The sequence below is a fragment of the Chiloscyllium punctatum genome, chromosome 7, assembly GCF_047496795.1.
Source record: "Chiloscyllium punctatum isolate Juve2018m chromosome 7, sChiPun1.3, whole genome shotgun sequence".
NCBI classification, from domain to species: domain Eukaryota; kingdom Metazoa; phylum Chordata; class Chondrichthyes; order Orectolobiformes; family Hemiscylliidae; genus Chiloscyllium; species Chiloscyllium punctatum.
This window is the reverse complement of record NC_092745.1, coordinates 123,094,081-123,107,369: the sequence shown is the minus strand read 5'-3', so window position 1 is coordinate 123,107,369 and position 13,289 is coordinate 123,094,081. Positions and strand designations below refer to the sequence as shown.

At 40.5% G+C, this 13,289-nt stretch overlaps 1 protein-coding gene across 2 annotated transcripts in view; it reads left to right on the top strand.

Moving 5' to 3' along the window:
• The window catches only part of usp33 (ubiquitin specific peptidase 33), a 101,442-nt gene that overhangs the window by 50,225 nt on the left and 37,928 nt on the right, over window positions 1–13,289 (top strand). For both annotated transcript variants that reach the window (XM_072574764.1, XM_072574765.1), the window contains exons 13-17: window positions 3,229–3,401; window positions 3,548–3,618; window positions 5,700–5,733; window positions 11,698–11,743; window positions 13,101–13,281. In XM_072574764.1, coding sequence (XP_072430865.1) covers window positions 3,229–3,401; window positions 3,548–3,618; window positions 5,700–5,733; window positions 11,698–11,743; window positions 13,101–13,281 — 505 coding nt within the window. The remainder of the gene's footprint in view (window positions 1–3,228; window positions 3,402–3,547; window positions 3,619–5,699; window positions 5,734–11,697; window positions 11,744–13,100; window positions 13,282–13,289) is intronic.

Below are 13,289 nucleotides of genomic sequence, written 5' to 3'. Positions count from 1 at the left end.
ATTTTAACCTATCCCATGTCAGTCTGCCTTTAAAAAGGGAGCAGTGTTATGCTCCTGCATGTCAATGACTGTAAAATGGGCATGTTGTATGTGTGTCCATTGTTTGCTACAGTTGAAGGTTTATCTTTCTATATTTAAAATACTATTTTATGAAGTCCATTGAGCTAATGTATAGTACTTACCATCTTCCAATCTGATTCTCCTTCATGTACTCTCAGTTTTTTCTTCAAATGTTATCCACTTTAAGTTCTGTAACGAGGTGTGTTTTCACCACTAGGTCTGGTGGGTCATCTTATGTCTTAATGCAAAATAACCTGATTTGCTGAAAATCTTATACTGATCAGTGGATATAACGTCCTTTTCAACTTTTGACTTCTAAAAGGTGCTTTCATCTCATTTGGCCTCTTTCTGTTTTAATGCAAAGATCTGAGTTCCTCCAGTGTCTCCTAACCATAGCTTTTTATGTTGCTTTGTAATGATTCACTTCTGTATACCCCTCATGGCCTTACCATCTTTCCTTTCAGTTGTAGCAAACTATATTCGCATACCATCTTGAGTATCACATTCTACATTTGCACACTGCCTCTCAGACAGTTGACCTTGGAGGTGCTTCAGTGCAATTGAATGTTACCAATGCTTTAAAAGGCCAATTTGAATAACATTATATAAACTTGACTTGTATATCACTGAGTTTAAATGGTTGAAAGATAGTCCAGTTGTGCTGCTTTTAAAAGACTAAAGGTTTTGATGGAGTAGATACAGAAAGTGTAATTCCTGCAAAAATGGAATCCAGAATACAATCTTCAAACTCTAGTTCATCTGTTTGAATGAACCAAGAAGACATTTTTGCAAAGGGTAACGCAGATTCTGGGTGGAGTTTTGCTCGCTGAGCTGGAAGGTCCATTTCTAGATGTTTTGTCATCCTACTAGGTAACATCTTCAGTGGGCCTCAGGCGAAGCACTGCTGATAAGTCATGCTTTCTATTTATATGTTTGAGTTTCTTTGGGTTGGTGATGTCATTTCATGTGGTGAAGTGACATCACCAGAAGAATTGACAACACCAATGCAAAGAAACCCAAACATATAAATAGAAAGCATGACTTATCAGCAGTGCTTCGCCTGAGGCCCACTGAAGATGTTATCTAGTAGGGTGACAAAACATCTGGAAATGAACCTTCCAGTTCAGCGAGCAAACCTACATCCAGAACCCCAACCTGAGTTACAAACCTTCTCAAAACTCGCTAAGTAATGCAGATCTGGAATTGTCTTCCTGTTCCAAACATTCCCTGCTACAGTCACTTGAGATGGATTGGTTGATCAATATCCCTGAGAAACTTTGCCCAACGGAAATCTAAGATGTGTAAATGGAGTTGATATATTGATGAGCTGTGAACCAGCAATGAGGTGCTGAATGGCCTATGTTGTTAGAGTACCCAACCTTAATGCAGGGATCTCAACCAGTGATTTTCATTGATTAGATTAGATTACTTACAGTGTGGAAACAGGCCCTTCGGCCCAACAAGTCCACACCGACCCGCCGAAGCACAACCCACCCATACCCCTACATCTACCCCTTACCTAACACTACGGGCAATTTAGCATGGCCAATTCACCTGACCTGCACATCTTTGGACTGTGGGAGGAAACCGGAGCACCCGGAGGAAACCCACACAGACACGGGGAGAATGTGCAAACTCCACACAGTCATCGCCTGAGGCAGGAATTGAACCCGGGTCTCTGGCGCTGTGAGGCAGCAGTGCTAACCACTGTGCCACCGTGCCGCCCACGTTTGGCATTGCTTCTTCAGTTTTGTTCTTTGGTGACCCAAGGTTATATCAATAGGAACACAATGTATTTTATTTTTATTCAGCTTTGTAAACTCGCTTCTAATTGTCAGAATTGCTGCCCACCTATCTCAAAACAGAACTATCTAATCAAAATTGGTCATTCCCAGAGTAATTCTGCACTTAACCACAGAGACACTCTGCCCCCTGGCTTGCCATCTGATTGGGCCCACTCCATTATAGAATAATTAGGAATCAGTAATTTCTGAGTACTAAAAAGTGAACACCAGCCTAAACCACGATCCTATTGATGTTAGAGTAGAAAACCCACTGACTCGCAATATGAAATGGTATTTCAACAAAATAAACTGAATTTATTTTATCAAATCAATTCTTGACCCTGACCAGACAAGGAGGCGTTAAAATCTAAATACTTAGCTGACAGACAGATTTAGATATTTTCTATCAATTGAGTCATTCTTGTATTGGTAAATAATCTGGATTCTGCTGGGCTAAATCTTTTTTCTCTCTAAATCAATCTGTTCAGAGTTGTTATGACACCCATGTGAAACAGATGGGACTTAAACCCAGGCCTCGTCGTCTAGAAGTAGAGAAACTAACGTGACACAGGAGGCCCCTTAGTTTAAACCATTCTTTACATTTAAACAATGGCGGTCACCCATAGTATAGGCAGGTGGTTGAAGTGGAACTCGAGATATTGTATTGGTATAGCAATGACCATGAAATTGGGCTTGAGATCTGAATGGTGATCCAGGGACAGCTGTGGACTGCCTATATTATAAATTGGAAGCAAGAGACTTGAATCATGTTGTATACAGTTACCATGTACAGCGATCTGCTGCTGAATTCTTGCAAATACAATGTAATCATAGCTAGTGAAATTGCTTGTTTCTAAACCAGTATAAGTCATTCACCCTTGGCATTGCTAATCACTGCTGACACCACTTCCATTTGATTGCTAAGCAGAGTCATTCTTTCGTTTATCACAAAAATCAGTGAATTATTTTTGTCAGTTAGATCATGCCTAGTTTATGATGCACCTTTTTGTATTGTTAAAAAAATCCAGGTATATGTATGGAGATATTAGGGTTGCAAAATGGTGTATGCAATATGTGGGGGTGTGATGAGAATCTAATTAAATTATAAGGCTTAGTAGAACTACGAATGCTATCCAGTAGCATTACCTGTTTGCACTAGTATTGCACATATTTCTCTGATAGCCTCTCACTATTCTTCACCACCATGCCCACTCCTCTGCCACTCTTTTTTGTTCGTGTTGATTGCTTCCCTTGAGTTGTCAGTACTGACGTATGGTCTATAATTGGAATGTGACCCTTGCATTTCTCTTGGAGACTAAAAATCCAAATTCGTTTTGCTTTATTTAAAATTTCTAATCTTTTCGATCTCTGCTTTTGCCTGCAGGTATCCACCACCTTGGAGACCTTTCAGGATCTCTCCCTGCCTATCCCAGGGAAAGAAGACCTGGCCAAGCTGCATTCGTCAAGTCACCAGATGTCCTTAGTGAAGGCAGGGTCATGTGGTGAAGCATATACTCCACAAGGTTGGATAGCATATGTCATGGAATACATTAAAAGGTGTGTGTTGTACTTTGTACTTTGGAAGAGGAAGGGAATAAAAATGTAATTAAAATTATTTTAAAACTGCTCTGTCTATGGGAGTGAAGCAGTTGCAAGCTTTTTGAATTTAATATCTTTGTGTTTATTATTTTTTGTGTTCTTAGTTGGTTCTGGGGTCCTGTGGTATCCTTGCAGGATTGTCTGACTGCCTTCTTCGCCAGAGACGAGCTCAAAGGTGAGTAAGGATTTTGTTTATACTTAAAATATTTTTATAGTTGTTGGAAGAATGATGAGGTGGACATAATGACATCTGTACACTGCCATAAAAGTGAATTTCAATAACTTCTCTCACTCTTGAGCTGTCTTTCTGAATCAGTTATGTTGACAGATATGTTCTATCTCAAAGATTATTTGAAAGCATATGTTATAATTTGCTAGCATAATGTGTTTACATTGGCCAAAGTCTGAGTATTAAGGTACAGTCCAGGGTAGAATTTGTACACTTCAAGCTCGAGTGTTGAAGGATTGAAGAGGAACCCTGAAAGATACAAATGGCTTGTGTATCACTGGGCTGAAGGAGGGAGATTTTTAAAAATCTACCTTTTTTATTTCCTACTAGTTGTCCAGAGACACTTTCATTCACTGGATGTGAGCTTTGCTAGTGAGGTCAGCATCTTTATTGTACATCTTCAGTCCTCCTTGTAGAGACATGAGTGATCTGTCATTTTGAATATGACCAAATGGCTTGTTGAGCCATTTCCGAGAGCATTTGCTAATCAGTCGTAGAGTCATATAGATGTACAGCACAGAAACACACCCTTCGGTCCAACTTATCCATGCAAACCAGATATTCTAATTTAATCTAGTCCCATTTGCCAGCACTCGGCCCATATCCCTCTAAACCACTCCAGATGCCTTTTAAGTATTGTAATTGTACCAGCCTCCACCACTTCCTCTGGCAGCTCATCCATACATGGTCCATCATCTGTGTGAAAAAGTTGTCCCTTTGGTCCCTTATATATCTTCCCCCTCTAACCCTAAACTTAATCCCTCTAGTTCTGGACTCCCCTACCCCAGGGAAAAGACTTTGTCTATTTACCCTATCCATGCCCCTCATCTTATTGCTGTTGGTCCAGATTCACATATAAGTCAGAACAAGTGAGAGTGGTAGATTTCCTTCCCTAAAAGATATTAACTAATTGAATAGAGTTTTCAAACAATCCAGTAGTTTCATGGTAATCTGAATTATATAATCAAATGGAATCATTTAATTTTACAGTTCAGCTGGAGACCATTTGTGTCAGCACCAGTATCTGTGCAGTGCATCATATCAAGCTAAATTCAAGCTCCCAACTTACACCCTTGTAGCGAAGGCAGAATTTGATGTAGTTTCAGATACCATTCAAACAGTAACAAAAACAGAAATTGCTGGAAAAGCCCAGCAGGTATGGCAACATCAGCGAAGAGAAATCTGAGTTAATGATTTGGGTCAAGTGACCCTTCCTCAGTTCTTTTGGTTTTTACCATTCGAATAGATTACAACAAACGTGTCCACGGGAGGCAATGTTATAAATTGATATACTGTAGTTGAATAATAGCCTGCTGTATTCTGAATTTGCCACAAAATTTAGTGTCAATCACTGTTTTAAATCCAGCAGTTGGATGGTAAAATTTGACAGTTTGCAAAACGAGAATGTGGTTGTTCACAAATGGCAAACAGAAGGAAGTTTTAGAAGTTCATCAGATATAGGAGCAGAATTAGGCCATTCGGCCCATCAAGTCTGCACTGTCATTCAATCATGGCTGATATGCCCCTCACCCCCATTTTCCTGCCTTCTCTCTGTATCCCTTCAACCCATTATCAATTAAACATCTGTCTAACTCTTCCTTGAATTTACTCACTGTTGCGGCATCCACCACACTTTGGGGTAGTGAATTCCACAGATTCACAACCCTTTGGGCAGAGTAGTTTCCTTCCATTCTGTTTTAAATGTGCTATCCCTTATCCTCAGACTATGACCTCTTGTCCTAGGATGCCCCACAAGAGGAAACATCCACTCCACATCTATTTTATCCACACCTTTTATCGTCATGAATATCTCAATTTGATCTCCCCTCATTCTTCTAAATTCCAACTATCCAGCTTGAAGCATTTGATCTCTATTAGACAGTTTTTTTGTGCATCTATTCATCAATGTTTGTCATTCCGAGCTTTGCTTATGAATAAATATCAAACTATCTTTCATTTGAGTATCTAAAGCTTTTAAAATCTGCTTTGTTTTATATACTTTATAAAACAATTTTATAATATTGCAGGTGATAACATGTACAGCTGTGAAAAATGTAAAAAGTAAGTACAATGCATATTTCTATGGTCAATGATCTGGCTTGAATTATTTGATCTCTATTAAACAGATTTTTGTGCTTCCATTCAGCAATGTTTGTCATTCTGAACTTTGCTCATGAATAACTATCAAACCACCTTGCACTGAGTATCCAAAGCTTTTGGAATTGTTTCTGGGGATATGAACATTACTAGAACAGCCAACCCATTGACCATCCCTAGTTGCCATTGAAGTGTTGGTAATGGGCTGTCTTCTTGTACTTGCTCACAAAGGTGCAACCATGGTGCTATTAGGTAGGGAGTTCCACAATTTTCACTTGGGTTACTCATGCGTTTCCCACACTCCTGGGGATATGTTGGCCAGAAGTATGTCGAGTAGCTAAGAGGAAAAATCTAAACAAATTTGAAAATAAAACAGAATGATCTAGTAACCACAGTTTGTCAGTTCAGAGCTGAGAGTAAAAATATTGGTTGTGTAAATTTTCATTCGAAATGAAGATATAAACAATGATCAGGAAGAGGAAACAAATCAGAACAAAGAACAGCACACTTGAAGGCTGACATCCCCAAAGGAAATGCAGAAGTAAAATGATAAGGAAAAGTGGCAAAAATAGAGGGTCTGAAATACAGCAGGGCACACTGGGAGTACACCAGGGTCATCTCTTGTAAAATATATTTATTCCACATAATTACAGTTTCCACTTACAGGGTGCCATCATCTCAAGGCACTGTACAGGAGCAAAATTCAATGCTGAACTACACAAGTTGCTAATGGGGTAATTAGCCAAACATCGAGTCAAAAGGGGAATGTTCTAAAGGTCATCTTAGAGGAGGGAAGAGAAGGAAAGAGGCAGAGAGCTTGAGGGAATTTCAAAACTTAACCTTGTCAGCAAGTAACATCCGGTGCCTTCAGCTGTCAAAGTCTTGGTACTTAATTCCATATCCGGAGAAGGTGGTTGTGTGCCACTGTCTCGCTGTTAGCAGGCTTGACACAAATGAGAAGAGAGCAGTTAAGAATGAACTGCCGTGATATGAGACTCTGAGAAAATATTGCTGTTCAGCATTGGGAGTTTGCAGTGAAACTCGGGACTAGGCCAACTTCGAATGTCAAGAGAAACAACTGAGTGTAGAAACTATATTTATGTGCATAGAGTAAACAATTTGATAATTAGAGTGTTCATATACTTGTCTAATTTTTAAACTTAAATAACTTTGGATATATACATGGTAAAAGCAAAGTGTACCTGACACATGAAAGCAGTTCAAATTCTAGGTTTTTAGCATAATAGCCACTCGTGGTATGTCGTTCAATCGGTTTTTCAACAGTTGATTGTGCTGCCTTCTGTCATCTTTAATCCATTTCAGCATCATTAATATCGCATTACAATATTAACATTTTAAAATTGTTAAGTCTTCCCACTTGTGTACAAACATAACAAAAAAGAGCAAGAGTAGGAGTAAATGTTGCCCCTCGTACTTTTTAAAACTTTCTCCTCTCACCTAAAAAATATGCCCCCAAGGTTTGAACTCCCCCACCCTAGGGAAAAGACCCATGATATTCACCTTGTCTATGTACTTCATGTTTTTGTAAACATCTGTAAGGTCAATCCTCACTATGCTCCAGTGAAAAAAGGTCCCAGCCTATCAGCCTATTTTTTTCAAAACCTCAGTACGTGGCAACATGCATGCAAAATTGCCCCTTGGTATCCAGGGGTAGCAATGGAAAATCTGAAGCTGTGGGGAGAGGCTGGAGGGGGTGGGATGCTCTTCAGAGGATTGGTGCAGACTCGATGTACAGATGGAGGCTATTTAGCCCAGTTGAAATTCTGTGCTTCCAAGTTATTACGCATTTTATCTGCTGACTTCAAGTCATTTCCTCATTGCATGGATGGTAGTCCTCAATATGGTTTAATGATATTTATTTCTATTTTTAAAATGCTTACCAACCTCCAATTTAATTTGCTGGGTGTTGGCCAAGTTGTAGAACTGATATAATGTTGCAGTGTTATTAAAATCAGCATTAGTAATGAATAATAAAATTCTGAAGTAATTAGCCATATAAGTTGCTCGGCCTCACAGAACTCTAACTCCCTGTGCATGCTGCATAATTTTAAGTGACATGCATGTTTAAACCTTTGAAGTGATTGTTCTTTTAAACTGATCAAGGTCCCTTTGAACTCTTCGGTAATCATCTTCAGTGTCCACTGCATTAAATATTTTGGTATCATCTACAAACTTACTAACCACACCTCCTATATTCACATCTTAAATAATTTCTATAAATGATGAAAAGCAGTGGACTTAGCACTGATCCTTGTGGCACACCCCTGGTCACAGGCCTCCAAATACAACCCTCTACCATCACTTCTGTCTCCGACCTCGAAGCTAATTTTGTATCTAATGGATCCCATGCAATCTCACCATACTAACGAGTCTACCATGCAGAACTTTGTTGAATGCTTTAATCCAGTCCATATAGACAAAGCCTACCACTCTGCCTTCGTCAATCATCTTTGTCACATTTTCAAAATATTCAGTCAAGTTGATGAGACATGACTTCCCTCACACATGTTGACTCTCCCTAATCAGTCCTTGTCTTTCTGAGTGCATGTAAAACCTGTTCCTTAGAATCCCCTCCAACAACTTGCCCATCCAGTGATTGTAAGGTTGACCAGTCTATAGGCTGAAGGAAACGACAGGGAATTTTTTTTAAAAATGGTACCATGTCAGCCAACCTCCAGTCTCCCAGCACGTCACCTATGTCTGTCGATATAAATACCTCAGCAAGTGGCCCAGCAGTCTCTTCCCTACCTTCCCACAAAGCTCTGGGAAAGACCTAATCAGGTCCTGGGAGTTTCTCTCCTTTGTGTTTGAAGGCATTCAGCACCTCCTCTTCTATAATAGGAACTCTTTTCAAGACAAAACTATTTATTTCCCTAGCTTCCACGCTCTTCTCCACTGTAAATACTAATGTGAAATATTCGTTGGTTAGCTCACTCATCTCCGGCTTCACACAGACCACCCCACTGATTGTTAAGTGCCCTATTGTCTCCTAATGTACTTTAATGTACTTACAGAATCATGTTGAATTCTCAACTCTATTTGCCAATGCTATCGCATGTCCCCTTTTTGCCCTCCTGGCTTCCCTCTTAAGTATACTCCTAAAGTCCTTATGCTGTAAGGGATAGGTGTAGGGAATGTCATCCAGCATTCCCTACACCTAATCGGCCTTGCTGCTTGCACTAACAGGAACATAACTGTTAGTGAGATCTCGTTACCTCATTCTTAAAGGCTTCCCACATCCCTTTTACCTGTGAATAGCCTCCCCCGTTCACTTTAGAAAGTTCCTGTCTAATACTGTCAAAATTGGCCTTACGCCAATTTAGAACTTTAACTTTTGATCAATTCTATCTGTTCCAATAACTTTTTTAAAGCTAGTTAAAAATCACACCACCAGGTTATCGTCCAAAAAGTTTACTTGGAAGTACAAGCTTTTGGAGCGCTGCTCCTCCATCAGGTAGCTACTGGGGCAGCATCATAGGACACAGAGTTTGCAGTAAAAGACCAAAGTGTCATACAACTGATGCAATAAAAGTCTTTAATCACTTAGAATGCGTTGCAGGTTTTGATTCATTAATATGTAAATCCCAGAACTTCTTTCAAGTGACATTCCTGAGATAACTTAAGATTTTACAAAAGAAAAATTGACCTCTCAGCTCAAACACCAAGACAGAGTCACTGAGCAGAAGCTGATAGCCAGGTTTGGTACTCATGAGGATAGCCTCAACTGGAATCTTGGATTTGTGTCACACTACAGATGACCCCACTACACACGCATGTACACGCACACCCCGCAAGGATCCAATAGATAATACTAGCAAAACTAACAAGATACCGTGCAAGAACTGTAAAAAGAAAACATTACATCGGACAAACTAGCAGGAAACTTGCCATCAGGATACATGAACACCAAGTGACCACCAAAAGAGACAACCCACTATCACTAGTTTTTGTACGTACAGACAAAGAGGGAGGCCACTTTGACTGGGACAATACACACATCCTTGGACAGGCGAAACAAAGACATCCACGAGAATACTTAAAGGCATGGCATTCTAACCAGAACTCCATCAATAAACACATCGATTTAGACCCTATTTACCTTCCCTTTAAAAAAAACTGGAAATGACATCACCCACCTTAACAAACCAAGACCTATAAATAGAGAGGTGGGACATACCACCAGCACTTCACTGGAGACTCTCACTGATGATGTTCACCAGTATGGTGACAAAACATCTGAAAACAAGCCTTGAAGCTCAGCAAGCTAACTTCTCATCAATCTGATCTCTCTCTTTCTCTCTCTCACACGCATGAACACAGACTCTGTCTCATGCACGCACTCTATCTCAGACACACAGACACCCCCACGTTCATACTCGTGCACACCCTCTAACAGGCATATGCGGCGTCACACTCTTACACTCTCAGGCGCGTACTCTCTCTGTCTGTCTGTCTCTCTCTCTCTCTCTCTCTCTCGGTCTGGTTCAAACAGTGCACAATCTGTAGGCAGTCAGTCTGTCTGATATCTTATAAATTCCTACTTTGGAAATAGAACCAGTCTGACTCAAGATTGGAATACAGACAGGCTCTAACCTCACACCTTTAATGCATTGTCTGAGCTGAGAGATCACCTGCAACGCATTCCAAGTTAGTAAAGACTTAACAGCAATCTAGGTTTGCTGAGTACATCGCATCAGTTGTATGACACCTTGATCTTATACGATAAATTCTAATTCCTATGATCCTGCCCCACTATCTACCTGACGAAAGAGCAGTGCTTCTGAAAGCTTGTACTTTCGAATAAACGTGTTGGACTATAACCTGGTGCTGTGTGATTTTTAACTTTGTCCACCCCAGTCCAATACTGGCTCCTCCACATCATATTTTAAATCTGATCGAATTATAATCACTTGCCCCAAAGTACTCCCTGACTGACACCTCAATGACTAGCCCTGACTTATTGCACGACAGAAGGTCAAGTATTGCTCCTGCTCAAGTAGGTACATCCACATACTGACTAAGAACGTTTTCTTGTACAGACTTAATAGATTCCTCCATTGAAGCCCTTCATAATCAAAGCTGATCATCCAGTTCAGTACCTGTGCTTGCTTTCACCCTGTACTCTTAGCTCTGGAACTATATCTAACTCCTTGGAAAAAAAATGTTTTTGTCTTAGCTGCTTTCTGTGGCAGAGGATTGTGCAGGTTCAGCACTGTCTGGGTGATGAAATCTCTCAACTCGGCCCTAAATAACCTATCCCATATCCTTGGGCTGTGACCCCCTGGTCCCAGATTCCCTGGCTTACACCTTGCTTCTATATTATGTATATGTCTAAAATGATTACATTTGCACAAATATCTTTTAAGTGTTCTGTATATATTAAATACTACCTCTAGTTAGTTGTAACAAAACAAGAGAATACTGGATTCGCCTGCCATGAGGGGTAGGAAATGTCAGGAAGAATTTCATACACTACTCAAAAACACGTGCAGCTAAGACGTTTAATACTCTGCTGCAAGTGAGGTCGTCACTTAATTAATGGATGAGAGAGGACATGCCAAATCGCCTTTCTCATCCATTGCTATCTTGTGAAAAGGCTTTCACCAAAAGCAGTTATTGTTCACAGCACTGGGAATGGTGCAAAGGTGTATTGGAAGTGATAGGTCAGGCATAGAGTTGTGTGACCAAGCTGTCCATGGAGCAGTAGTGTAAAGGATATATTTGTGAAGAAAAATTTGCACCATTGTTGAACATTTGAGTTGTTTGGATGAATTAATGTGTTTTGTTCGAATCTTTTGGTGGGAAGCTGACAGTCAATTGAATCTATCCCTAAATTGTGCATGGTCTGTGCAAGGTGACCCATTGTATTTTCTGTGCTTTCTTATTTCACTATTTTTCCTCTTCCAGATTGCGAAATGGTGTTAAATTCTGCAAAGTGCAGAAGTTACCGGAGGTAAATATTTTTAATCACTTTAAATCCTATGTTTCCATTTTTAAAATTTAGCTCAGCAATCTTTGGGATTTCAGTACAATAATGGAGAATCCTGAGCTGTTGTTTCTCTTTCATCCCTAAGCAATAACTAATCTGTGATTTCTTTGCCAATTATATAATTGCAGGGATGTATCAGAATTAAAGGGAACACAGTAAGCATTGTCCTGTTGATGTACAGGATGGAGGTAGCACTCAGTATTTTGTTCTATAGATCAGAAAATTCAAGGTTCAATCATGGATCCCAGATCATTTTCAAGCCAGGCAGTAAAATTGATTTTTGTCAACCCTCCCCCCTCACAAGGCCCTAAAGGGTCATTTCAAATCTGGCAGAGAGTTTCCTGCACATTCACCTACCTCATCTACCACATCCGTTGCTCCCAATGTAGAGGAGACTACGTCGAGGAGACAGGATGCAGTCTTGTGGAGCGGTTCAGGGAACATCTCTGATCTGCACACCAAACGACTTCACCATCTTGTGGCTAACTACTCCAATTCCCCCTCACGCATCCCCCAAGTGCATGCACATCCTGGGCCTCGTCCACTGCCAAATTAAAGCCGCCCACCAACTGGAGGAAGAAAGCCTCATCTTCTACCTCGGACCCTCCAACGGCATCAACATTGACTTCACCAGTTTCCAAATCTCCTGTTCCCTCCCCCCACATCATCCCAGATTCAACCCTCCATCTTGGCATCACCCTTTTGGCCTGTCCTATCTGTCCTATCTATCCATTGTATGCTCCCTACCAACGTAGCACAATTATGCCCCCCCCACCACCTGCATCCACCCGTCACCATCTCACCTACCTTCCCTCCAGTCCCACCCATCCCTATATTAATCTGTCATCCCCCTTCTCCCTCCACATTCCTGATGAAGGGCTCATGCCCGAAACGTCGATTCTTCTGCTTCTTTGGATGCTACCTGACCTGCTATGCTTTTCCGGCGCCACACTTTTCAACTCTGACACATGAGGGAGCACAACTACCAATCAATCCATTTCCACTACTTTTAGTTTGTGGAAGATTCCTATCATAATGGTTGAGCCGGTGGGTTTCCCACTGGTGAACCTGCGTGCCATATGTCCATTTTATTTTGTGGTAGCATTCTTCCTGAGTCAGAAGTTGTGTATTCAAACCCCATTTCAGTACTTGAACATATAAGCTGAGGCCAGTTATCTTATTGCTATCTGTGGAATCTTGTTTTGCACAGAATGTCTGCCATGTTTGCTGATATAAATCACTTCATTTTAAACTAATTGTTTATATGTCAAGTGCATCAGAGATCTAATAACGTTGTTGTAATTGCTTTACTTTATTGTAGATTTTGTGCATTCACTTGAAGCGATTCAGACATGAGCTCATGTTTTCCACCAAAATCAACAGCCATGTGTCATTCCCTTTAGAAGGTCTTGATCTTCAACCTTTCCTTGCTAAAGACAGCTCGCCTCAAATCACAACTTATAATCTCTTATCAATAATCTGTCATCATGGCACTGCCAGTTGTGAGTAT